Raw genomic sequence first — 26614 nt, 5'->3', positions numbered from 1 at the left:
CGCCATTCGTGTGGGAACGTGCCTTGCCGCACGGTTACCGCCTTGTGCGCGCGGACACGAGATGAACAGGAACACGCACAGTGTGCGCGAAAGAGAGAAGGAAAGGTGGAAAGAAGGGGAGCAGCCATGGTGGACGTGGAGGTGCCGCCCGCCGGCCCCGCCCACTCTCAGCGGCCCCTTTCCGGGTGCGTCTGTGTACGTGCGTGGGCCTCTTGCTCACTCACTCCTCGTCCGCACTGCGATGGCGTAGAGAGGAAAAAGAGGCGACATACACATACACACGCGCTCAGCCAAGGGCGCACGCACGTGCAGTGGCTGACATCAAGCTCTTTTGCTTTCCATCATCGTTTCTTCCACGCCTACCCTTCGGACCTGCTCTCTCCCTTCATGTGCGCGTGCGTGCGCGCGGCGCGGCGCTCGCTTCATACACACACACACACACACACACACACCTCCCTGTGGTCGCACGTGAACCATCATCCATGGGCATCTCACTCTGCGCGTATACATACATGCACAGGTGCATCACTGGTTCTGCTGTTCTTGAGCAGGTATCCTACCCACCCTCCTCTTCTCTCTTTAATTTCGTCCTCGTAGCATCATGTCTGTGATCGGCGTCTTTTCAAAGGGGCGTGCAACGGGGCACGCCTCGGTGATGTCGGTGCTGCGCTACGTTCCGCGTGCGCGTGTGCCATGGCAGCCGAGCCGCTTCGGTCGCGAGAACCTCGCCGACGACGACATGGCGCAGCTCTGGGGCACGGGTCGCTACCGCACCGGGCCTGGTAACTATAACAGCGGCTACAGCACCAAGAAAACACATGCGCTGGAGGATAGCACTGTCAGCATTATTCCAAAGCACGAGCTAGAAAAGTTCATGCCAGATATCTCGCTCGGGTCGAAGGCGCTCGTGACGCCAGTCTCCTTGATGAGTGCCCGTAACGGCCACCGCGTCACCCACGACCTCATCCACTCCTACGACCCGTACATTGGGCGGCTGCAGAAGCCCGCGGTGGTGGATCACGACAACATCACCGTGGAGGACCCGAATCGTGTTGGTCTCAATGCAGCCACGCTGGATTGCCGCTCTCGCATCTACCGCTGGCTGCGTCGCGGCCCATTCTTCCAGGAAGACAACTACTTCCGTCGCTCGACAAAACTGCAGCGCAACGGCCCAGTGCCGGTCTCCGTGCACGAGGTGCCGCTCATGCAGCGCATTATTCGCCTCGCTCGTCGGGGTCATCTGAAGGCGGCGTGCGAGGAGTACCGTCGCGTGACGTCGGTGCCGCCGGTGGATGTGTACCGCGCGCTGACGGCCGCCTGCGTCCCTGGCGCAAAGCTGGCGGACGCGATTGCCATCTTTGAAGACGGCCACTCGCGACTCTTCTACGTCGCGCGAGACGGGGAGGTGCTGCACAACATGCTGCGCTGCGCCATCCGTGCCAAGCACCGCGTGCGGGTGATGTGGGTGTACAACGTCATGGTGGGCCGCCACTACGAGAACGTGGTTGTAAGGGCAGAGGTGGACGTGATCTGGCGCTACCGCATCGCGAGTCTGGCGCTAGAGTACCTGCTGGACAGCAACGCCGGCGAGGAGGCGCGCACCGTGTACGATTATCTCGTGGAGAACGAGCTGGTCGACTGTGACCTGCACGTGCGCCTCGGCCACGTCATGCAGCAGGCCCTCAAGGAGGGGAAGACCGTGCACGTGCAGCAGGACGCACTCGACGGTATGGCGCTATCGCAGAACGTGGTGGCTGTGGCGCCGCAGGTGGCCGTCGCGGTGTATGCACGGTACCTCGAGACCATGCAGGAGGGTGCTGCCTGGACGGACGCGCGGGGCTTGCCGCTGACGGACCCAGCCAAGACAGGCGCGGACACCAATGGCGCTGCAGCTGTCGCATGGCTGAAGGCGGCATTCCCAGACATCGACCCCGTCGCGGTGCTGCGCCTCGCTCGCTTCCGGCGCAGCTCGAAGGACCTCATGGCGAAAGACAGGCCTGTCTACGTGCAGCGTGCGGCACAGTGGGTAGAGTTGCTGAGCTCGGCGCACCAAACGCGCGAGGAGGCCCCACTCACGTACCTACGCAAGTCACGTCCGTCCATGGCCAACCCCAACGTGCGCGTGGCGTGGCTGCCGGAGCGGCAGCGCGCGCACGCACTGCTCGCCAGCGATGAGGGCTTCAAGTTTGCCTACGCCGGGCCGCATACCCGCTTCGTGGAAGAAACGTTTGCGTACGGCGAAAACACACTCCAGAGTCGCTACCTTGCGCAGCAGCCCGTTCACACAGAGGTGACACCGAGCGTGGCCCTGGGTGCGGCGGCGGTGGCGGCTGGCATGAGCAGCGGCAGCGCACTGCCCCGGCTGCCGGGGTCGTCGGCAGCACCCCAAATCCTGCACGCCTCTGTCCTCCTGGATGGGTCGCTAAATGGCAGCAGCGGTAGCGGTACCTCGACGCTGCGCTCCGGGCGCAACGAGTCCGCCAAGGCAGCAGCGAGCCCAACGGCGGGCATCAGCAGTCGACCGTCGTCAGCGAGCAGCAGTGCTGGCTTGGACGACACACACTTCTAGGTTGGAGCAGGACACCGCTCGTGTGTGTGTGTGTATGTGCTTAACGTGCTCCGTTTATATTTGTTTTGATACGCGGATGGCGTGCAGCGCTGGCGTCAGCGGCTGTGCGTGGGGTGCGTCTGTGTTTCACGTGCGCATCACAAGTCTCAACATGCCATCATCCTCTGTGCCAATGCATGAAGGTGAGCCGAGGCGGAGAGCGAGGAGGTATCATCCGTGCAGCAACGCCCACGTACAGACTCCCCCACGCGTGCACGCACGCATTTACGTACGTAGAGGTGCGCGCCGCTTTGGCGTGTACCGCTCGAGCTTCCTCGCTCTCTCCTCAGCACGCGCATGCGCAGAGGTGAGAGAGGGTCCTTGAAGGGAAGAGCCATGCGGAGAAAGTGATGAGCAGACGTCCTCTCACCCGTGGACGTGCGCGCTCTAGCCCACGCGACCGTCTCTCTCTCGTGTACTCCTCAGTGTTCTCTGTACATGCGCGTCGATGTCGGATTGTCATGTGCCTCCCAACACAACCCCCTCCCACCACAGCCACACGTCTTCTTTCCCTCAGCTGAAGTACAGGTGGTACATGCAACGCACAAGACACACCCACGCATAGAAGCACCGTATTGAAGCGATACCCCTTTTCGCTCAGAGGGGGGCACTCGACTCGCAGCGTCCCCGTCGGAGCTCACCCACCTACCCACCCGCCCCGATTCCATCCCCCGCAGCTCGCAGCATTTAAACACAAGACCACAAGCCGAAAGCGGCCAATAATGTTGAGCCGGCACGGCACACGGCTAGACCTCGGCACTGCCGAAGACATTGCCGAGCTCAACGCCGCCGAGTCACATTTACGGGCCGCCTACAAGTCTTCCACTGTTGTGGGCAGCAGCAGCAGCGGTGGGAGCCCCGCGAGCGGCGGTGGTGGCTACTACACGCGTGCGGCACCCGCTGCGCTCGGTCACCCTCAGGCCAGTGGAAACGACACTTACGGTGGTACCTCGACGTTCGGATCAGAGGGCACAGGCGGAGGCGCCTGCCATGCCTCCCCGGCCACGGCCGCCACCGTGACCACTGACTTTGCCGGCCCGGTGGTTGGTCGAATCGCCAGGAGTAGCGTCGCCATGCCTTACGGCGCAGAGGCAGCAAGTGGTGCCGCTGCACCACCGCACGTCAACCTTGGCTACACCGCCAGACAGCGCAGTAGCGGTCCCATCATGGCTGGGAGCGCATCGACCCCATCCTCTGCCAGTGGCTACCCGCAGCGAGTGCTTTATGCTGACATGCGTGCCGGAACTGAAGAGGGAAGCCCTTCCGGCAGCACCATGGGGATGAGCAGCTCTGGCGCGGCGATGCGGGTACCAGGAGGTGGTGGTGGCGCAACTGAAGTGGCACCGTCGTCGAGCAGCGGCATGCGGGCAACGGCGCCGGCGTTCTACCGTCCCCAGATGAGCTTTGAGAGTGGCGGGGGCCGTGAGGAAATCGAAAAGGTGCCGGAGCCGGAGAGCGACGTGGAGCGCGGTCGATCCTCGATACGCGGCCTTTTCGCCCCTCCTGCGACGGCGACCACCCCCGCCCCCGCTGTTGCCGCCGCCGCTGTCGGCTCCCGTCTTACTCGTCCTCCGCACTCTCAGCGAGCGCATGGGTCGCCGTACATATACCATGCCCCGCACGACTCAGCAGCGCTAGCCCACGCAGGAGCCATGCGCGGAGGCCGAGTCAGGGGGCAAGGAGGGCGCGGGGACGAGGAGGAGGACAGCGAAGAGGCCTCAGCGCGGCCGAGCAGAGTGTCGGGCCGTTATCACTTCCCACGGGCCGATGCGCCTTGAGTATTCATCGCCTCCTCTCGTCTCCCCCGACCCTCCCTCAACACCCGTCTTGGCCCCGCAAGTATGCACGCACACATGCGCGAGGGAGAGGGGAGCGGACGGCGTCAAAGTGTGCGCGCGCGGGAGGAGGCATGGGCGAAGGAGGGCGGCAGAAGATGCGATGAGTGGCGGTAGTAGTGGTGCGTGTTGCCCGGCACCTGTGTATTAGACCGGTCGTACCCCTCCCCCTCCCCCAACCCACATCTGCTCCTCCCTCCTCCTCCCCCCCCCCCCACACACACGTGTAGCCAGTAGTCGTTCAGGGGAGGGCCAGTGTACACACGATAGACAGGGAGGAGGGGGAGGGAGGAGCAACGGACATACACGCACGCGTACACAACTCATGAGCATACATATATATGTGTGCCAACACGGGTGTTCCCATCCGCAAGAGCTCCTGTGTCGGCTCGTCTCGCTCGCTCGTCCTGTCGCCGTCGCCCAGCGTACGGGCAATCCATCTCCGCCTCCCTGCCACGCCGTGGATGGGGATGCGGCGGTGGAAATGCAGAATGAAAATGCAAGCACACACACACACAGAGAGAGAGAGAGAGACAGAGAACACAGCAAAGGAGCGGGCCATCAGCGGCTGAAGAGGGAGAGAAGGGACGTGCTCGACGCCGGCTTGCTGCCCCAGCGTCTCCCCACCCTGCTGCGTCTTTTCGTTTTCGCTTCCTCATTCCTGCTCGGCTGGCGTGCTTCGCCTCGAAGCGGTGACAGAGCCCTTTGTGCGCACCGCTTGTCAACCCACCCGCCCCGCTGCTTCCTTCTCTCTCCCCTCCCTCGTGCCTCACCGTCGCAGCTTCACCCCTTGCCCTCCTTCACCCCGCCTGCGGCCCCCTTACCTCCCCCTCAGCTCGTTCCTTGTAGTTGTTCTCTTCTCCGCACCCTTGCCTCTCCACAGAACCTACTACTTCACACACACACACACACACACACACACATACACACATCGAAACAGCCAACGCAACAGTACCAGCATCACCACCTCGGTCAACATCCAAGGGAGCAACATTTAAGCTCCCGCCTCCACACACACACATACACACATACACGTGAGGCACAGACATATATATATATATATAGTTGCGCATCCGCACCCATCAGCAATCCAACCCCGTCCTCAGACTTTTCTCTCGTCGCACTCTGTCCCCTTCCCCCTCACGCACACGCACACACCCTTCTGCGAAGTCCGACCAGGGGACGGGGGAACGCTCAAGAAGCGACGCAGGTGCCACGATGAACTTCCTCGGCGGCTCTCTTCGCAGCGGTGGCGGCCACCGCAGGGAGAAAGGATTCTCTGCCAAGAACAAGGTGCAGCAGTACCACGGCGACGGCAGCGAGTCGATTGTCCTCGCGGGCCGCCCGTTTCGCGTCCTGCAGAAGATCAGCGACGTGCCACCGCCCTACATGGTAACCCGCCAGCGCTCCACGAAATACGGCGAGGGCGGCAGCTCCTACGTGTACCTGGTGGAGAACACGAGCCACCTGCCCGAGTTTCCGCGGCATCTGGCCCTGAAGCGGTCATTCTTCGGGGTGGACCAGGTCATGGAGGCGCACAAGGAGGTCGAAATCGTCTCTCGCATAGAGGACAAGAACATTGTGTGCGTGTACCACAGCGAAATCTCGCGCAGTGAGGGGCGCCTCGGCGTCAGCATCGCGATGGAATACTGCTCCAACAACCTTTACCACCGCATCCGCAGCAGCGCCGGCACCGGCATCGTAACCCGGCTGACCGAGGCCGAGATTTGTCATGTCATGTTCGCTGTGACGAGCGCTGTCGGGTACCTGCACGCGCAGCAGCCGCCCATCACGCACCGCGACATCCGCCCCGAGAACATCCTCATCAACAACAAGCACGCTGGCCCCACCGCGTACAAGCTGACAAACTTCGGCAACGCCACCACGGAGGCGTACCAGTGCGAAACCCGCGAGGAGGCGAACATGGCGATTGCAGATATTCAGATGCACACAAACCCAGCCTTCCGCGCGCCGGAGATGGCGGACCCGTGGAGCAAGAAGCGCATCTGCGAGAAGACAGACATGTGGTCCATGGGCGTGCTGCTCTACTACATGATGTACATGTCCCTCCCCTTCGACCCAAGCACCACCATTGTCAAGGACTGGGCTCTCACGTTCCCCTCGGAAGCGACGGCTTCCTACACACCGTCGCTGCGGGTCATAACCGAGCACCTGCTGGACCCTGACCCGTGCTCCCGCTGGGACGTCTTTGCGCTAATCAACTACATGCGCTTCGACGAGGACTGCAGCCGTCACCTCGGCACCTTCTGCTTCACCAAGACCGAGTGGCCGGAAGGGTGGGAGGAGCAGGACGTGAAGGTTCTGGGGCGCACCCCACCGCCGAAGGCACCGCCAGTCTCGTACAACGAGCCCGGCCACGAGCAACTGGACAGCCGCGGCCTCAGAGGCCAAGAACGCGTCCACGGCCACACCAACGGCCACCAACCCCCTGATGACCGCGGAAACGGCAGAGATAGCGCCGTCGTCGACGGCGCTGCGGTGCAGGAAGCAATGATAGTCCTCGGCGGCGACCCAGCGGACGACGACCCCGCGGTGGCAAAGTACCGTCATCAGATCATCATGGTGCAGCAGGAAGCGTGGAGGCGCGCCAAGGCGGCGGCCGGTCTCCGAGACTCCCCGCCAACGGAGCCTCAGGAGAGCAGCGCGGCGCCGGCACCCACCAGGGCGAACAACGAGGCCCAGAAGGACGTCTTTGACGACCTCTTTGCCAGTGCGTCCCCGACAGTGTTCCCAACCTCTCAGGCCTCGCCTGCCATGGGCCCCTCAGCTCCGCCCGCAACTCATCAGCCGCCGGAGAAGGACGTATTCAGCGCCAGTGATCTCTTCAGTACTTCGGCGCCGCAGCTAGACCCGTCGTACCCAGTGATGAACACCTATGGCCAAGCGCCACAGCAGATGGCGATGGGCGGCTGGGGTAGTGGAGCGCCTGTGATGGGAAGTGGTGGGTATCCAATGCAACAGCCTCAGAACCAGCAGCAGGCCCCATGGGGATACGGTGTTAGCAACGCGAACAACTACGCTCCTCCTCTTCCTCCGCAGCAGCAGCAGCAGCAGCAGCTGCAGCCATTCACGAACTTTCTGCCCCCTCTGTCGGGCCAGCAGCCGGGCCAGCAGCAGAGCCAGCAGCAGGAAACAAGCCAGCCACGCACGGCCCGGGCGACAGCCAAGAGGGACCCCTTCGCCGATCTCTTCAACTAAGCAGAACGTGTATCTTCGTGAGTGTCGGAGTTGATGCGTTGAAAGCAAGTAGAGGAGGGGGCACGCAAGTACGGTGATACACACTCTGTAACGGCGATGATCACTCTCACCACCACCACCACCACCAGCAGCAGCTTCCTGCCCGCTTTCTAAATGTAAGAAGAACACTGATGGATCAGACACATACACAAGCTCATTCTCGCCACCGCCCCTCCCCGTCTCCCTACCTCGCTCCATAGCGTCCTCCTCCTCTGTGAGCCCGTTGTCTACGGTGTTTACCTTGTCTCTTCATCTTGCGATAGTCATTGAGCGCACCGACGTGAGTCTAATCGTCTCTTGCGTGTGTGTGTGTGTGTGTGTGACCACATGCTCCTTTCGTCCAACGTCTTTCTTTTATATATTCCGTATTTCCGTGCTCCTGTACGTGGCGCAACGGCGCCTGCCTCTCCTTGTCTCTCTCTCTCTCTCTTCCCCTCCCTCCCTGCCTCCCCGTGTGTGTGTGTGTGTGTGTGTGTGTGTGTGTGTGTGTGTGTGTGTGTATGTGTGTGTGTGTGTGTGTGTGTGACCACATGCTCCTTTCGTCCAACGTCTTTCTTTTATATATTCCGTATTTCCGTGCTCCTGTACGTGGCGCAACGGCGCCTGCCTCTCCTTGTCTCTCTCTCTCTCTCTCTTCCCCTCCCTCCCTGCCTCCCCGTGTGTGTGTGTGTGTGTGTGTGTGTGTGTGTGTGTGTGTGTGTGTGTGTGTGTGTGTATGTGTGTGTGTGTGTGTGTGTGTGTGTGATTGCCCGGACTGCGCTGTGTACGCCGCTGCCTTGATCCTTTACCTTCCCTCTCGATCTCTCTGATATTTGCTTCCGCCTGTTGCGTTGCGAGTGGTGCGTCTGCGTGGTGGCGTTCTGTGAGCGTGTTTGTGCGCGCCTCGGTGGGGGCGCGAGAGAAAAAGAGAGAGGAAGCACCTCTGTAATGGAGGAAGGTGTCCTCCTCTCCGCCGACTGAGCACCTGTATTCATTCAGGCGACAGGCAGGCAGGCAGGCAGGCAGGCACAGACTCACACGTACGCGTCACAGATCTCCTCAAACATCTTCTTTGTTGTTTTTATTATTCATCTTTTTGCTGTTCTTTTCTCTCTCTCTCTCTCTCTCTTGTGCCTCTTCGTTGCTGACTGGATCGTGTGTGTCTGTATCTGCGTCTGTGCGTGTGTGTGGGGGGGAGAGAGAGAGAGAGGGGGGGAGAAGGTACACATGCTCGAGATCGTTATCGGCACGTAGGTGAGAAAAGACTTTGGTGTGCGTGTTACTTCATTTGACTCTTTGTTTTGTTATTATTGTGTGTGTATGGGGGGAGGGGAGAGGAGGGGGGTGCTGCCGCTGTTGCTGCTGCTGCTCCTAATGCTGACTGTACCTTCCTTTTTTTCTTCTCCTGTGTCTGTGTCTGCGTGTGTGGGTGTATGTGTGTGTGTGTGTGTGTGTGCGTCTGCTACAACGCAGAGACAACACCTGCCCCCCCCCCTGCCCCTTCCCCTTCCCCCCTCCCCCCCTCTGCCCCTTCCTGTCTGCCGTGCGTACGCGGGGCGTGTCTTTTAGTCTTCGTCTTCTTCTTTCCGCGCGTAGCGAGGCCGTTGCGAAACGTATTGGAGCTCATCAGAGAAGAGGAGGGCACATACAAGAACGAGGGCTTGTGGTCGATTTTGGCAATGGCTCATGAGCGCATGAGCGTGCCTGCGCACGCGGCGCGCCACCGCAGCGCCGTTGAATGTACGAAGCTCTGTGTGTGGATGTGTGCGTCAGCACGAGAGAGGGTGCGTAGCCGGGGATGATGAAAAAGGTTTGCACTCCCCTCTGCTACTTTCCTACACGCAGATCTCTCCCCGTGTCCCTCCCCCTTATTGCTCTATCACGGGCTGTCGTGGTGTGTCATCTCGCATGCAGGGCACCAGCAGGTGTGTGCAACGGGCACACGGACGATCAGTCACACGCGCGTGCGTACGACATCCCAAAACACGCGTACGTTGTACCGACACGCACGGGCGCGCGTTTCCTTGCTGTTTCGGCGACGTTATGCCATATTGACCGGCCGCGTGAATCACTGCAGCGTGTCTCTCTCTCTCCTTTCTGTTCTCCGCCGGCCTTCTTCATTTCTCTGCCTTTCATCTGGACGACTCGTCATCCTTCTATCATCATCACGGGCAACGCCTCACCACATCTCTTCGAGAGCCTGTGTCAGTCTGTGTGTGTGTGTGTGTGTGTGTGTGTGTGTGCTGGTCTGAATCTCCACGACCACCGCACATACACCTCAAGATTTCGTGCAGCCGTGCAGCGTCCCCGCCACCACCACCCTCACCTCTTCATGTTCTCAAACACGACCTTGACTCTTCTCCTCTTGTCCTCCTTCTTCCCATCTATTCAGCCCCAATCCACACACCCTCCCGAACTCCCTCACAAGCACCTTCCTCAGCGAGCGGCCCCAGCATCCGCTCTTCGGCGATGGTGTTCCTCGTCCAGACGGGGCCCCGTCCCGAGTCGAGCTCGCCTGATCGGACCCGAACGATAGTCCCCGTGCACGGGCTGGTGCAGCACAGCCGGCATGCCCTCTCTCTCATGCTTGCATAGATCACCCGACGACTGCACAGGTGGCAGGCCGTATCCCATCCTCCATGGGTCCATCGGGGGGTCCAGGGAGGGGCGGCCTTCTCATGTCGAAATCCTTCACCTGAAGGAGGGGGAGGGATCGCCCACCACCTTCTCCGCCAAGCCCTGGGGGCGTTGACCCCGGGCGCTACACCCGTACGCTCAGCGACGGGATTCACCGCAAGCAGAACAAGCTCCATCGCGGCTCGCGTCACACCGAAGGACGACCTACGGACGCTCCCCCAGTCATCCGCAGCAGCCTTCGAGCGCCTCAGCAGGAAGAGGCTATTCCAGGCCAACGGCAGTGCTCGTCACCACGTGGCGCAGCGGCTTGTGTCGAGAATCGACCGCATCGCCTCGCGTCGACACGGCCAGCAAGCCGCATGCCCATCACCGAACCGCCCTTTGCCGGAATCCCTCGATGCTGCGCGGAGCGGGGCTGTGGGTGGGCGGCAGCGACAAGGAGCAACGCGAGGCTGCTGCGCACGGCACCTTCTCCTCAAGGGTGGCGAGACCTTTTCGAACCGGAAGATGACGGCTTACCAGGTGATGAAGGTGAAGCGTTCACCAGCTGGGAGGAGGCACCATGCAAGCTGCTTCCAGCAACCTATCGACCGAATACGGCACCGCGTTCGCCCGGGACATCAGCAACCCGGGCAACGAGAACAGCGTGCACGTCTTGAAGGCGGTGTTCGACTTCTTCGTGACGCATGCGCGGCACGGACGGCGTTTCGCTCTCGGTGCCCCTCGGACCAAAGACGAGGCCCTTAGGGGACGGAGTAGCCGAGGCTCTGTACGCTGAGTCGGAGGCCGCAGCGTGGGCACGCGCTAACCAGCACCGGTCGACCGAACGCGACGCCGTCATCACGAGTCACAGAGGCCCTCACCACCCCAAAACAGCAGCGACACAGGGGCGGAGGAGGAGGCCCAGGTGCGAGTACTCAGGGCGGCAACAACAGGAAAAAAATGTGCCGCCAAACGCCCTCGTGCGAGTCTTGACGCAAGGCCACCTCCACACACACACACACACAAATTTATGCGCGCCGTTGGATCCGTCTGCCTCGCCGACTGAGGGAGAGGAGGCGAGGGGCCATCGAGAACGGACGCTCCTCGACACGGCATTACGGGCCGAAGGGGCTCTCTTCCCGCTGCGTTCAGCACGGCCGACAACGCAGTACGACTTGCTACCCTTTTTCTCGCTACGTCGCACCTTTGGTGAATCATCCCCGCGTCCTCGCTGGGAAGACGGCCAGCAGCTGCGACGAAGTCTGCCGTCTGACCTCGTAGGGCTTCCTAAGCGTCTCCAGCGCCAAAGTAGCCCCTTACCCTGGGGCGGAGGCGAAGTCGAGTCGGAGCGCGGCCCTTCTGTCCGGACCTCGTCGGCGTCGTGCGGCTCGGTGTTTCGCGGCACGGTTACACACGCCTCTCCGATACTTTGAAGTATCGGACCATGCCCATGCTTCTGGTGACACGGCCTGTCCTCTTTACACCTTCCTCACCCCCTCTCCTTTCCTTCCCTCCCTCTCCAGCCCTCTTCACTCACTCTCCTCACGCCGGCGAAGGCACGCAAGTGTTCAAACGCCTACCCATACGTAATACTTGTATATATATATATATATATTCGTAGTTTCTTTCTGCGGAGGGGCATCATCTCTCAGTAGCTTGTCGTCTTTTCTTTCGTGTGGGTGGCCGCATTCGCCTCGATTGAGCGCAGGGCACCCGCTTGTTTCCTTCGCCTCTCCTTTCCTCCTCTCGCCCTTTTGTTGTCAGGCTCATCGATCCATGCATGCGTGCATACATGCGTGTGTGAGTGGTGAGTGCGTGATGGACGTGTGTGCGCACGCCTGCACCCGCTTCAAACGTTATTCTTTGTTAGCCGTCGTCACTCGCTGTTTGTTTCGCCTTCTTGTCGCTTGTATTTCCGAAGACAGTGGCCGTTCTCGCGCACCGGTCGAATCAACAACGCTAAGGAGCGAAGGGCAGAGCCCTGCTGTTGAAGTCCCGTTCGCACACCTGCCCCTGCTCCCCTCCCTCCCCCCTTCGCTCTCTGGTTCACTGAGGTCCGCGTCTGCGTGTACGTTGTCCGCAGCCTCTTCCTGTTTGACGGTTGGCGTGTTGGCCCAGCGGCACAGCTAGGCGCCTTTATTCTTTGGGGGGTATTTCTTTGTTCTTCGTTCGGGGTCTCCCCGGTCATCCCTAGCACACCCTCTCTGCAACCTTCCATCTGCACAGACTCACCGACGCCGCCGGACAGATAACGGCACGATGCAGCCGACGAGCAAAGGCAGCAGGGACGCAGCCACTCGCCAGAGTGACGGGGGCGCGAAGACTGGCGCAGTCGCCGTGGCAGCTGCAAGCCCTGAAGCCCCACCGTCCCCTCCGCTGCATAGCTATGTTTTTCCCACAGCGCAGGAGCTCGTCTCGCCGGCGGCGCCATTTAGCAGCAGTAAAAGTGAGGACGTGCTGAAGGCCGAGACTCCCAACCCTGTCGCCGCAGCGGCACGGCAACCGCCTGCCGCTGCGGAGCGCCGTGCGTCACGAGTTCGCTTCCTGCTGGCATTGGAACCACTCTCGGAGCCACGCTCGGCAGAGCTGAGCGACGGGCTTTGGAACCGCGCCGACGGCGACCCCGTGTCGTTAGGCCACAGCAACGAGCTGCACGGCACGCTCTCCGTGTCTGCAGCTCAGCTGGAGCCGTACAGCGTGATCACTAAGACCGGCGGCGTGCAGATGTCGCGGTGGACACAGGTGCTGGCGCTGCTCCAGCGCACCGGGCAGCAGTACATGCGCCAGAAGCTGCTCATCATCACCGAGGTCGTTTCGCCGCTGCTCTTTGTCGTTCTCCTGATCATCCTGAACGTCGCCTTCGGCACCAATTCCATCCCCGAGACCGTCTTCACAGCCCCCATCATGTACAGCTACCAGCTGAACTTGCACGACTACATGACGTATATTTGCTACAACGACACGACGCGACCGATCAACGGCCTGCACTCGTGCGCCGACCTTAATTTTTCCTACTCCTGCGACGGCGACGAGTCGGAAATTCCGGTGTACGGGTTGTGCTACTTTTGCGGCTTCGAGAAACCTGCGACGGTGGTGAAGCACTACCTAAACTCCCTTATGGGCATCATCATCTCGCTACCGTCCCTCGACTCAATCATCGTGCACCAGTGGATGGCCAAGAAGGCCGGCCTCGCCAAGGACTCCCGTTCCCGCACCGCTTTGGCGGCACTCTCGAACATTGGCATCGGCTTGTCCGCCACGACTCGCTTCGACTCCATCTCATACTCGGGACTACTGTACTTCGCCCCCGCGGCGAACACGCCGGCGGCGCTGATCGAATACTTTCACAAGCATTGCGCCATGTTCGAGTATGTCTACGGTGGTGTCTTCGACACAGTCGAAGAGGCGCACGCAGCGATAAAGGCCAACGGTTCAGATGAGGCTCTCAACTCCACCTGGGGCCTGATCATCGTCAACGACATTACAGATGGCTTTGATGTGCAAGTACAGCTGCACAGCTCCGCGTTGCCGTCACTGTCGCCGCCGACAGTATCGCTGGAGTTTCGCGGAGGCTTCACGTACGACGGCACCGACATGTTCCTCGCCTCTGGCTTTCTGTCGCTGCAGCAGATGTTGTACACGTACTTCTACGTGAGCAGGGCGGAGGCAGGAGCGCTAGCCAACCTCCACAGCGGCGCGGTCAGTCCGTACACGTTGAAGGAGATCTACCCCGTCATCGTCTCCTACCCCACCATCGCCGCACATACGCCGTATCTGCTCTCGCTCTCCCCCTCCCTCGTCGCCCTCGTAATGGTGATGTCTCTCCTCTACCCCTTCGCTCAGGTGACCAAGCGCGTGGTGCTGGAAAAGGAACTGTGCATCCAGGAGTCCGTCTGTATTATGGGGCTGAGGCGCTCCTCCCTCTGGCTGAATTTTCTCTTGGTCATCTTCTTCGAGTATGTGCTCATCTCCATCCTTCTGACGGTGCTCCTGTGCGCCGTCGTCGCGCCGCGCTCGAACCCCTTCGCTGTCTTCATTATTCTGTTCGTGTACTCTCTCACGCTGATCCCATTGTGCGGCCTCGTCTCTGCCTTCTTGAGCCGTGCTCGCATGGCGACGCTGGTGTCACCGCTGATCTACTTTGTCCTCTCGGTGCCGATCTTCGTCATGGGCACGGCGAACCGCAGCATCGTCATTGGCCTGTCGCTTCTCTCCCCCGCCGCACTCGCCTCGCTTCTGACGGATGTCTTCATCGTCGAGGCGGGCGGCGGCTTTCAAATGCACCACTTCCACAGCCCGTACTTCAGCGCCGAGCCGTACCTCATCATGCTCATCCTCGCGTGCGACTGCATCCTTTACCTGCTGCTCATGATCTACCTCAATGCTGTGCTGCCGCAGGAGTGGGGTACCCGGAAGCACCCGCTCTTCTTCATCATCGAGCCGTGGGTGTGGCTGAAGGGGACCTGCGGCAGCTGCCGCAGGGATGCTCAGCGTGAGAGTGCATCTGAGCCTGCCCCTGAACCGACGAGGACGACAACGACGCTAGATGTCGTGAGGCCGACCAAGGAGCGGCCCGAGAGCGGCGCGGCGACGGCGACGTCACAGAAGCAGCAGCGACCCAGTGCTCTCGCCTTCGACCCCCGTATCAGTCGCGACGCCTCGACCGACGACGAGAAGGTCATCGGTGTTCGCATCAGTCATCTCTGCAAGTACTTCCAGCGCAACGGCAAGCGTTTTGCGGCGGTGGATAACGTGTCGTGGAACATGTATCGTGGCGAAATCGCGGTGTTGCTGGGACCGAACGGTGCTGGTAAGTCGACGACAATCAACATGATCACCGGCATGCTGGCCGCCGACAGCGGCGACTGCTTCATTGAAGGCCACTCGATAACCCAGAATGTGGCTGAAGCGCGGCACGAGATCGGCTACTGCCCGCAGCACAACATCCTGTGGCCTGACCTGACCTGTCGCGAGCACCTCGAGTTCTACGGCAAGATCAAGGGGCTGCGTGGGGCCGAACTGGAGGACGCCGTCGTGGACATTCTCCGTGCCGTTGATCTTGAGGAAAAGGTGGACGCTATTCCAGCGCAGATGTCGGGTGGCCAGAAGCGGAAGCTGTCCGTCGCAATCGCCTTCGTGGGCCGCAACCGCGTCGTCCTCCTCGACGAGCCAACCGCGGGCATGGACGCGGCTGCGCGACGTCACACGTGGTCTCTTCTGCGCGCCATGGCCCAGCACCATACGATTATGCTCACGACGCACTCCATGGATGAAGCGGACCTGCTTGGTGACAACATCGCCATTGTGACAGAGGGTGTGCTGCAGTGCGCCGGCAGCACTGCGTTCCTGCGCCAGTATGCTGGGGTCGGTTACACGCTTCGCTTCGATCTCACTCCCGTCCCGACGCAGGAGGATGGCGATGCGGCGCGACAGGCCAAGGTTGCTGCGGTGTGGGCTGAGCTTCATCAGCTCGTCATGTCGCACCTCCCGGATTCGATGTTGGTGCTGCAGACGGATGCGGAGGTGGAGTACGAGCTGCGACTCGGCACCGATGCTCGCCTGCCAGAGTTTTTGAAGGATATGGAGTCGCGCGGCAACCGGCAGCTGCGCATCCGCGGCTACGCGCTGCGGGCGCCGACGCTGGAGGATGTATTCATGCGTGTCGTCGAGCACCAGATTGCGCCATCTTCACAGGTGGCAGTGGTGCGTGCGGCGGACGAGGCGGCGGCGCGAGAGCAGGTCTCTGGCGAAAAAGACGGCGGCCGCACCTGCAGCGGACCCCCAGCGGCCCCCTCGTCTCCGTTAGTGCACCGCTTTGTGAACCGCCGTATGTCGCGGGCCTCGCTGCACTACCTCAACAGCGAATCGATGCTGAACTACGGCAACAACGCGGAGCCGAGCAATGGCGATGAATACCCGATGGCGGACTTGGCGGCCGCGAGCCCCACACAACCTCAGGCACCAAGTGACGTTGTCGGCGCGAGGTCGATGGCGTCCACAGGACCCGACGGCGGTGACACGGACGGGGTACATGTTGCCAGTGTCGCCAAGAACAACAACGCGAGCGTCACGGGACTGCGGCAACGGGAGAGCCGCAGCAGAAGCTTTAACTACCACGAGAGCGCCGATGGCGCCTCAAGCTTGTCGGCCCAATTTCCTCAGGAGGTCGTTGGCTCGGCGGACTGTTGTGCAGCGGCAAACAGACCACTTGCCGGTCCTGCGCCGTCAGTGCGGAGGACCACCACCGCCGCACTGACGGCGCAGCAGCACCACCACCAGGGAAGCACCACAACGGCCGTCTCCAGTAGCGACATCCCTGGGGTGGCCACAGTGGCGGCTCGCGTCCACCGTCCAGACAGAGCGCCCTGCCCTCCGCTCTCAGAGGCCATGGTGAGCGAAAGCACCGCGCAAACAAGTGCTGCCCCCGTCCCCGTCCCCGTCCCCGCCACCACCACCACCGCCGCCGCAGCAGCCGCAGCAGGGACGAACCCGAGTGTTCGCAGCGAAGCCTTCCTCTACAAGCTGGTCACCGACCATCACCTCACCAATGTCTGGCAGTCGCGGCAGACGTCGCAGCGCTGGTGCCTGTGGGGGCTGCAGCTGCGTGGTATGATGTACAAGCGCTTCTTCTGCGCCATACGCGACCCTCGCATGCACTTCTTTCAGATTGTCTGCCCGATCCTCTGCATCCTCTTGGCGATGCTGCTGCAGCTGGTGGAGGGCGGCAATGAAGGGACGCTGTACCTCTCTCCCTCCGTTTTTGATGTGGAGTCGGCGATGCAGGTGTCGGGCTGCACAAAGTACATGGGGGATGTGGCGCACATGCACGAGTATGGGCACAACTTTAGCAAGGTGTCCTTCAGTGACCCCAACTTCGTCAGCTCCACGGATATGTCCAATGAGCTGCTTGACACGTGGTTCACTCACAGCCGCAACCGCTTCATGAGCCTGCAGTGCGGCGACCCCGACTTACAGCTCTATCTGACCTTCTTCTACCAGGATGTCATCGGCACGCGGCAAGTCAACACGCTTCTGTACAACACCTCCTCGCGCAACAGTCTTCCGATTGCGATGCACATGATGTACGCCATAGCGTACTTTGGCGCCCTCGGTACGAGCGCTGATGCGGCCGCGGCCACCTACACGATGAGCCTGACAGGGCTGCCGCAGGATGCGAAGGCTACACAGGCAACAAGCGCCATCTCCAGCATTCTCATCGGCACTATTTTTCTGATCCCGTTCACATTCCTGCCGGCTAATCCGGTGGCGTGGGTGGCAAAGGAGTATGAGTCACGCGCGCGGCACCTGCAGACGGCCTCGGGGCTCCTCTACCTCGTCTACTGGATCGGCAATTTCCTGTTCGACTTCACCGCCTACGTCGTGTCCATGATCTTCATCGTCGTCACCTTTCTTATCTTCCAGCGCTGGGAGTACGTCGGCGGCGAGACGATCGGGGCCACCATTGCCTCCTTCTCCACGTACGGTGTTTGCTACTGCTGGTGCTCCTACATGGTGAGCTTTGCCTTTACGGAGCACACGACGGCGCAGATCGTCGTGCTGGGCGTGAGCTTCCTCACCGGATTCCTGTGCGTTATACTGGTGTTCGTGTTGAGCCTGCTCGAAAAAACGCTCTCGGCGTCGAACACGCTGCGGTGGGTCTTCCGCTTGCTGCCGCCCTACTCCATTGGTGAGGTGATCCTCAACCTGGCGCTGCTGGAGCAGAAGATGACGGACCCGTCCTTGACGGCGTGGAGCATGTCCGTCACGGGCTGGCCTGACATCTACATGGCCGTCGAGGCCCCCATCTTCGCCGCCATCACCCTGCTCTGGGATCACCCCAACCGACGCGCGGTCATCGACCAACTCAGTGTTGGGTGGGGTGCGTGGTGGTGCCGCTGCTGCGGTGGCTCGCGGTGCTGGCGTCATCGCACGCAAAGGGCAGATCAACGAGGCCGGTGGGCACCGATGCCTGACGCGGCTGCCGTCACAGTGGATGACACCAGCGCTACGCCTGTGAGCGCCGCTGTGGCGTCGCCCAGGGCCCCACCCCCAAACGCTGTGTCGCCCATTCTGCGAAGCCACGACAACGACTCTCCGGCCATCGGCGCCACCGAGACGGCGGAGGTGGCGGCCGCGGGGACGAGTGTGTTGGTGCAAAACGCATCGCTACGGGCCAAAGTCATCGCCCCAGACCCCCATCGTTCTCCACACAAGGAGTGGGCAGAGGAGCCAGTGGCGTCGAATGCGACCCCGCTGCCCATGTCCCCGATTTCAGCTGTTGACGCAAACCTGGGAGGCGGTGTCGTGGGGTTGACTGGACCCACACTGATGGGTGTTACAGGGGCACCGCAGAGTCAGGAACAGCTGATGAGTGGTCGGTCTGTGAGCAACCGGGCAAACAGCGCCACACTGCCCGACATGGTCTACCCGCCGCCGCGGTGGTGCAAGGCGGAGGTGCTGCGGCGGCGGAAGGAGGAGGACAGCGACGTCGAGGAGGAACGCGGCGCCGTCTACCAGGCCGAGCGGCAGCACCTTGCTGAGCAGACGGCGCTGTCCATCAGAGCTGCCTCCTCGCGCCGCCACTCACGCCAGCTGACGGGCAGCGACAGCGGGGAGAAGTGCCAACAAGAGACTGAGCCGACGGTGGCGTCGTGTGATGCTGTGCGTCTTGTCGATCTTCGCAAGGTCTACCGCGCGCCGCGGAAGGTGGCAGTGAGTGCGCTAACACTCAGCATCATGCACGGCGAGGTATTCGGCTTCCTCGGAACGAACGGTGCGGGCAAGAGCTCCGCGCTGTCCATCATCACGCAGGAGCAGCTGCCGACGAGCGGTCGTGCGTATGTGTGCGGCAACGACGTGGTGCGCGAGAGCCGCCGCGCTGCTCGGTGTCTTGGGTACTGCCCGCAGTTCGACGCATGTCTCGACCTGCTCACTGTGACGGAGCACCTGCATCTCTACGCCATGGTGCGCGGTGTACCCGTCGGGCAGCTGGAAAGCCTCGTCACCAGCCTCCTGACCATCTGCAACCTCACGCAGTACCGTCATGCCTCCGCTAGGCAGCTCTCCGGCGGCAACCGGCGCAAGCTGAGTGTGGCCATCGCGCTGATCGGCGCACCCAAGGTGTTGTGCCTGGACGAACCAACCTCCGGCATGGACCCGCTGGCGCGGCAGCTGCTCTGGCGTGCGATCGATCGCATCTCTCGCAAATGCTGCGTCATTCTCACGACGCACCATCTGGGTGAGGTAGAAGCCCTCGCGGACTGCGTCGGTATCATGGTGGATGGTGGTCTACGCTGCCTCGGTGACATGCCGCACTTGAAGCACAAGTACGCCAGCAATGCGTATGAGCTGACGCTGCGCGTGTCGCCGGGGGCACGTCGTTGCGCGCAGAAGCGCCGCGAAGAGCAGCGTCAGCGCGCCGCTGCGGGGGCTGGTGTCTCATCGGTGGCGGACTCCCAACGGTCAAACGCAAGTACTGCGCACGGCCTGAGCAACAACAGCCAGGGCAGCACAATCAACTCCGCGCTGGGTCGTCGCATGTCCACCTCCTACGCCGGCAACGACCTCATCGACACCTCCGACGACATCTTTCAGTTCATGCTCAAGACATTCCCATCGGCACTGCTCATCGAAGTCTTCAACGACGAGCGGTACATCTACACTCTGCCAGCGACCCGCGACGTGGCGGATGCCATGCAGCAGCTCCTGCAGCAGCAGCAGAAGCGAAGCCGGCGCAGTATACAGCTTGTCCAGACGCCGCTAGTTAGCGCGAAGAACTACGTCGGTCAGCACAGTGCCACGAACGCAGCCGAAAAGTCGCCGCCGATCGTGCGTCTGTCCGAGGTGTTTGAGACACTCCGCGCCGCACAGGCGGAGCTAGGTATCACGGAGTACAGTGTGTCGCAAGTGTCACTCGAGCAGGTGTTCCTGCGCGTGTGTAGTGCCGAGGAAACACTCGATCAAGACCGCCGTCACAACCGCGCCAGCGCCGCCTCCCCAACTAGTCAGTCTACAACCTTCGTCGTCAACTCAAACACATGCAGCGGTGTGACCCCTCATGGCCATCTGCTGCAGCGACGGGGCAGCCGCGCGTCTTTCATTGCGCGGAGCCCGGCCGCAGCGATGATTGATAGCGGTGCGTCGCCGTCACGGCGTCGGCTGAGTATGCCGTCATACGGCGGCCTTCCTGGCGGCACGGCGGCGCCACGTGTGACCTTCCCCGAGTACCGCCGTCTACGCGCCTTGTGGCGACTTCGCACTGAGGCCGCTGAGCTGCACCTTACCACGTCGAAGCAGCAGCGGGTGGCACAGCCGGATCATGAGAGCACACCTTGAGACGTAGCGAGAGAAGTGACAGACACGTGTGATCGGGCTACGGCTGCTAATACGCACATGCGGCCAAAAAAATGTGCATATATATATATATATATATATGTATAGTATACATATATATATATATGTGTGTGTGTCACTTTTCTTCGACACGCCTCCTGCATTCGGTCGCTCTGTTTTCCTTCTGGTTTTCTGATACCTTTCTTCTGATCTTTTCTCGCCAAGACACACAGGGAGAGAAGGGGGACACACACACACACACATCTCGTAATGCGTGGTATCCCAGGGTCTCCCGTACACCTCCTCTCCCCCCCACACACACACGCACGCACATACATTCATACGTACGCTGTCTGTGGGGAGCAGCTTGGGGTGCTTAGGACATATGGGCCTCAGAGCGCCCCATCGCTCCTGATGCCAGCGGTGGGATCCTGGACGGTGCAGCGGGTGGGTGGGCAGAGTTTGGGTCAGGGGCGGTGCTGGGACGACTGAGCCGGCGCCCTGCTATAGCGCAGGTGCCCGCGACTGCTTGGTACCAGGCGATGTGGGGCCTGTGAGACTGGCGGGGCGGGGGGGAGGGGGGTTGGACGCCGGTTGTATGGAAGAGATTGCGCATACGTTGGAGCAAACACAAAAGAATGGGGAGGAAAACAAAAGCATCTATGATGCGGTTGCGGTACTCTTTCTTTCCACCCGCACACGCACACACCCACGACCCAGCCCTGTCGGCCTGTCTCTCAGAGAGCAGACGAGTCGGCTGGCCTCTCTCGGCTCTTGACACCCTCTTTCTCTCCCTCTGTGTACCCTACTCTCCATTTATCGGGTTCTTGCTCGGTCTCATCCGCTGGGAGAAGGAACCGACAACGAATACGACGACGCGCAGACACTCGCACTCACCGATACAGCAACGGACCCCCTCGATCAACATTGTTTTTTTTTTTTGAAAGTACACAGCAGCGGTTGTAGCGGTGGTGGTCATTGTGGTGCGTCACCGCGCACACACCAGACACCGACATATGCACACGCGCATACCTACACGTGTCCACCAACACCGAAAGAGGAGGACGAACGTACGGAAAGGGGTTTCTTGTGGGCGATAAAGCGGAGACACACATATCCAAGACACTGCGTCTGCCCCCCTCATCCCTCATCCCCTCCTCTGGAAAGAACAAAAAGAGGCAGCCGTGAAAGAAGGCAGTAGCGAGTCCGAAAGTTTGGGGAACGTTTGACCCGCCGCACCCCCCCCCTCCCTTCCTTCCTTCCCTGACCTCGATCTTTCTCTGTGCGTAGGCGTAAAAAGTGTTGTGGCGCTGTCTGTGCACGTGTAGCCATCATTCATCCAGCCAGCCTGGGCCAGAACAGTGACAACTTGCCATCGCAAAGGCAATCGATAGGTGGAGATTTTCAACGTGCAGAAGAGTGTGGGTGAAGACGGCAGTCGCTACAGCAACACAAGCTTGAAGTCATTGACGAACGACGAGGCCGCGTGACAGCAAAAAGAAGGGTGTGGCGATCGCACGCCGCCAATAACGCGTCTACACGCACAAGTGCGCACACGCTGATACACGGACACCTTCTTGTTTTCCTTTGTTTTCCCTCCTTTAGTCGGGTAGGGGGAGTGAGGTTGCAGACGAAGAGAGATCCACGTATCCACTGCACACACAGCCTTTGCGTGTGTCTGTGAACTCGCACACACATACACAGCCTCCTATTCTTCTCGTTGCTTGTTTCCTCTGGTTCTTCCCCCCCCCCCTTCTCATTCTTCGAAATATTCCTTCTCTTCCCTGTGTTCTTGTATTTGTGTTGGGCGCACGCATGCACGTCTGTCTGCGAATACTGGGGTTCTCGCTTCTCTCCGTCGTACCTTTCTCTCTTTAGTTTTTTTTTTTTTGCTGTCGTTGCTTTTCGTTCTCCTTCTCGTCGGTCTTTTTTCGTCGCGTATATCCCATTCGGTATCCCCCGAGAGGACCTCTCTCGCGCCCTCCTTCCTGTGTGCTGAGCTCCCCGTCTCTCTCTCTCTCTCCTTCCTCATCCTTTGCGTTCGTGTGTATGTGTGCGCGCGTCCCCCCCCCCCCCCTCAATACATTGGTACTCTTTATTATCTGTGTTTTACGGTTTCTTCGCCTTCTCCATCCCCTCCCCCCCCCTCTGCCATTACGCGTGCCTCCCTTTCCTGTGCGTGCGTACGGTGTGTTTTTTGGTTGTTGTTACGCCTTGCTCTTCGTTTACCGACTTGCTCCCGCGCTCTCTCTCTCTCTCTCTTTTCTCTTTGGTGCTTGCTGGTCGCCTTTGCGACAAGGGTGTGTCCCGTGCGTGTGCAGCGTGCAGTGGTGTGCCCCGTGCTGGGTCTGCACCGCTCTTGATACCCTCCCCCCCCCCGCAATCGCCTCTCTCTTTTTGCGCGTCACCCTCCATTGCCCTTTTCTCCGCCGTCGCTCCTTACCTGTGCGCGTGGCCGTTTGTTGTTGTTGTCTCTCTTCTTCGACACGCACCACCTTTCCCCAGTCTCATTACCCACCCCCCGTCTTCCCACCTCATCCTCCTCCCTCCTCCCTCTACGCACCCCCCCCCCAACATCTTAACTTCTTTGGCCATCCTTTCTCTTTGTTTTCATCTGTTGCATCAGTACACTCCCCACCATCACCACCACCCGTCCCGCCTGGCCTGCCTCACCGTCCCTCTCGCTAGCGGCCTCCTTAACCCACCCATCCATCCATCCTCCCCTCTGTCTTCCTCCTCCTACTCCCCTCGATTTCTTTTTCGTGTTTGATCTCTTCCTTGCGCGTTTGCATTGCTCTACCATTCTCGCCTACCTCCCTCCCCCTCCCCCTCCCCCTCCCCCACAGGGCCCCGCCCCGCCCCCCCCCCCGTGGCACCTTCCCTCTCCTTTTTTTGTGGTTCGCCGCTGCGTCAGCGATTGCGTCACGCTACGTATCTCTCTCTCTATCTCCTTCCGTATTCGTTCTCCGCCATCATTGGCGCAACGAAATCTTTTCGAGCTGTGTGCATGGGCATGTTTGTGTGTGTGTGTGTGTGTGTGTGTCTATCACATCCAGTGTTTCTCTTGTTCCTTTTCCTTCGTGGGTTTGTTTTCTGCTTCTCCGTCCTGCCTTTGTCTGCGTAGCCGCCATCCCTCGCACGGGAGGTGATCAGCCCATTCTTTGCCGTTGTCAGCCTGTGCCTGTGCGTGTGCGTGTGCGTGTGCGTGTGCGTGTGCTCCCTTTCTTTCCCTGTGTCTTCCTCTCATCGCCACAGAGAGAGAGAGAGAGACAAGAAGGTCGAGGGCGGGCGTTGGTCCGGCAGCTTGAGGTACAAAGAAGGCGGGAAAGCACGGCTCCAAGGACGCTGTGCAACGCAGGCGATGATGTCCTTTCCTCGCGATGACTGCGGCAGCAGCAGCATGCCGGCTGCCCCGCCCCAGCAGCAGCATCAGCGACAGCATCATCTGCTGCAACAGCAATCGCGCCCTGCACAGATGCCGACGGCGTCGTCGCAAGAGCATGGGCAGTACTCCATCTCTCCCGGGCCATACAATCCTTCTACTGCAGCCACCATCCTTACTGCTGATCAGCACCAGCAATGTGACCTCCAGCAACGTCTGCTTCAGCATAAGCCGCCCGCCGTGAACATGTACGCTCTCACCTCGGCGAGCCTTGTGGATGTGGGTGGCCCTCCCGGTGCGCAGTCCCCCATGACATCCATGCAACCGCAACAGCACCACCATGTCGCTCCTTCCCTGTCAAAGCATTCGTCCTTGTCGGAGCTGAACAACCCGAACGCGACACAGCTGCACGGACTTCTCCCCGAAACTAGCGCCGCCGCCAGTGTACCTGGTCTCTTCCTGACGGCGCTGACTTCTTCGTCGCCTGCGCACCGTCGACCCAGTGTGCTGAGCAGTAACGACAACAGCGGTCACAGCACCAGCAGCCCCCTCCCCCTGGCCCAGCGACTGCAGCCTGTTTTTGTGGACACGACGTCGGCGGCGTCGATCTTGTCCCCCTCCTCTCCAGATCCGCAGCAGCTGCACAGAACGGCGGCCATCACGCCCTTCACCACGTGCCCCCCTCTGTCACACAGAGCGCCGCCTCCGGTAGACGCCTATCCCACCTCTCCACACTCGCCAGCTGGTTACGGTAGCGGCGGCATCCCCTCACCCCTCCAACAGCACCAGCAGCAGCAACTGCACTTGCTCTCTGTTGGGGCTAACGCTGCGACACCAGAGGACCTGGTGCCCTTCGCCACCACCACCGCTCCCCCGTCGCTTCCCTCGCCGGGAGCAGTCGCGACACCGACCACGGCAACAGCGACGAGTCTCGGTGCGCTGGCGGGCCTTGACGACCTACAGCAGGCACATGAGCGACCCTTTCGTTTCAAAGTACTGCCGCCGCCGCCGACGTTTGAGGGGTTCCTCATGCTGTGGGAGACGAACGCGTCTGATCGGCACTCTTCTGGTGCCACGACGATGGGCGAGGACACGAGCAGCAACAGCATCACGCAGCAGCAGCAGCAGGGAATCGCTCACGGAGGGGGCCACAGCAGTGGCGGAGCTGCTCCAGCGATGGAGCGAGGCAACGTGGAGGCGGTGCTGCGAGCGTCTACCAGTGAGCGTGCCGAACCCCGTCGGTCTGCCAGCGATTTGGGCGCCTTGAGTGCTGCCGAAGACGACGAGGCCTCGGACGGCGCCGCGCCATGCAAAGCAGCTGCAGCAGTCAATGTGTCCGATAAAACCCGCATCAGCGGCATGTCGGGCCAAACCATACCAGAGCGGCGTGCCATGGTCGCCCAGTACCGCCAAATCCTCGAGCGATGGTGGGCGTATATGGTGATTTTCGCGAGTAAGCCCGAAGTACAGCAGCGGCTGGGCAACATGCATCTGTGTCCGTCTTTCGCAGATGCACATCAGGCGGTAGCAGCTGCTGTGGCAGCAGCAGCCTCACCGGTCGGAAGTGGGAGTGGGGTGCTTGATGGTGGGCCGACGGACGCTTGGCAACCTAATGTGCTCACCGTACCCGCGGCGTCAGCAGTCTCCCCGATACCGGCGACGACAGCGGACCCGTTCATAACGGAGGAAGTTGTCCTGCAGGCCTGGTCGACGCTACTGCTACAGTGGTGGGAAGAAACGAAGCAGCGCCGTCGTCCTCGGAGTCGTCACGGGACACTGTGCCGAGGAGCACCCCCAACTCGAATGGACGACGACGGAGTGGACAGCACCAGAAGCGGCAACGAGACGCGCGACGCCGCGTCATCGGAAAGTGTGCACTCCTACGAACTGTCGAGCGCGGAGGAGGGGCGCCTCACCCGATCGCTGCCTCCGCCTGACCACGACGTCCTCCTGCACTTTAACTTCACGATCCAGTCGGCGTCAAGCAGCCGAACGGACAGCTTGCAGTTGTGAGCGGAGGGCAGGGGAAAGAAGAGAAGATGGTGCTGCCGCTCTGTGCCTTTCGGGCGTAATGCTTTCGCACTCTAATCGTCATGGTCTGCCGCCCGTTGCGCACCGTGTCGCCGTGGCATCTGTGCGTGTGTGTGCATCCGAGTGTACATGTGCGAGCATCTGGTGTCCAGCCCCTCGGCATGCGTACTGCACCCTTCCTGTAGCACAGCACACCACTGCTGTCTTTTTAACGCCTGTTTGTTTGCCAGTCGCACTGCCGCCCAACCCAAATCAAGCGTGCAGCTGCCTCACCACAGCAAGCACCGTCATGCACCGCGGTTGAGCGGACCAGGTGTCCCTCAGTCAACCATAAAACGCGACCCAAGCGGTGGCCATGTGCCTCTTTTGAGAAAACCCAACCGCACAGTTTCGTGGTGGTCAAACCCTCCGCCGACCAGTGCACGCCTTCGCCTCGCAACAACCGCACGACGTGACACACGGCACCATGCCGCCAGACACGCACGGCCGCGCACATGCACACCAGCGCCGCGGCCACCGCACCCCTTCGCCCACCCACTGCCTTCCACGCTCTCGCCCCCCCCCTCCGCC

At 61.0% G+C, this 26614-nt stretch overlaps 4 protein-coding genes across 4 annotated transcripts; all 4 read left to right on the top strand.

Annotated features, from left to right (window-relative positions):
- Positions 1-601: 601 nt before the first annotated feature.
- LMJF_15_0780 (conserved hypothetical protein) lies at positions 602-2569 on the top strand (the record flags this gene model as incomplete). Its single annotated transcript, XM_001681939.1, has 1 exon — positions 602-2569. The coding sequence occupies one exon, from the start codon at positions 602-604 to the stop codon at positions 2567-2569; it is 1968 nt and encodes a 655-aa protein (XP_001681991.1).
- Positions 2570-5661: 3092 nt separating this feature from the next.
- On the top strand, positions 5662-7662 carry LMJF_15_0770 (putative protein kinase; the record flags this gene model as incomplete). The annotated part of the gene is made up of 1 exon (XM_001681938.1): positions 5662-7662. One exon carries the CDS (start codon positions 5662-5664, stop codon positions 7660-7662), a length of 2001 nt encoding a protein of 666 aa, XP_001681990.1.
- A 4896-nt stretch (positions 7663-12558) lies between these two features.
- On the top strand, positions 12559-20634 carry ABCA7 (putative ATP-binding cassette protein subfamily A, member 7; the record flags this gene model as incomplete). Its single annotated transcript, XM_001681937.1, has 1 exon — positions 12559-20634. One exon carries the CDS (start codon positions 12559-12561, stop codon positions 20632-20634), a length of 8076 nt encoding a protein of 2691 aa, XP_001681989.1.
- A 3358-nt stretch (positions 20635-23992) lies between these two features.
- LMJF_15_0750 (hypothetical protein) lies at positions 23993-26026 on the top strand (the record flags this gene model as incomplete). Its single annotated transcript, XM_001681936.1, has 1 exon — positions 23993-26026. One exon carries the CDS (start codon positions 23993-23995, stop codon positions 26024-26026), a length of 2034 nt encoding a protein of 677 aa, XP_001681988.1.
- Positions 26027-26614: the final 588 nt, after the last annotated feature.

Source organism: Leishmania major, chromosome 15 (genome assembly GCF_000002725.2).
Source record: "Leishmania major strain Friedlin complete genome, chromosome 15".
Classification (NCBI taxonomy): domain Eukaryota; phylum Euglenozoa; class Kinetoplastea; order Trypanosomatida; family Trypanosomatidae; genus Leishmania; species Leishmania major.
The sequence above is the reverse complement of the archived record's forward strand: the minus strand, read 5'-3'. Positions and strand labels throughout refer to the sequence as shown.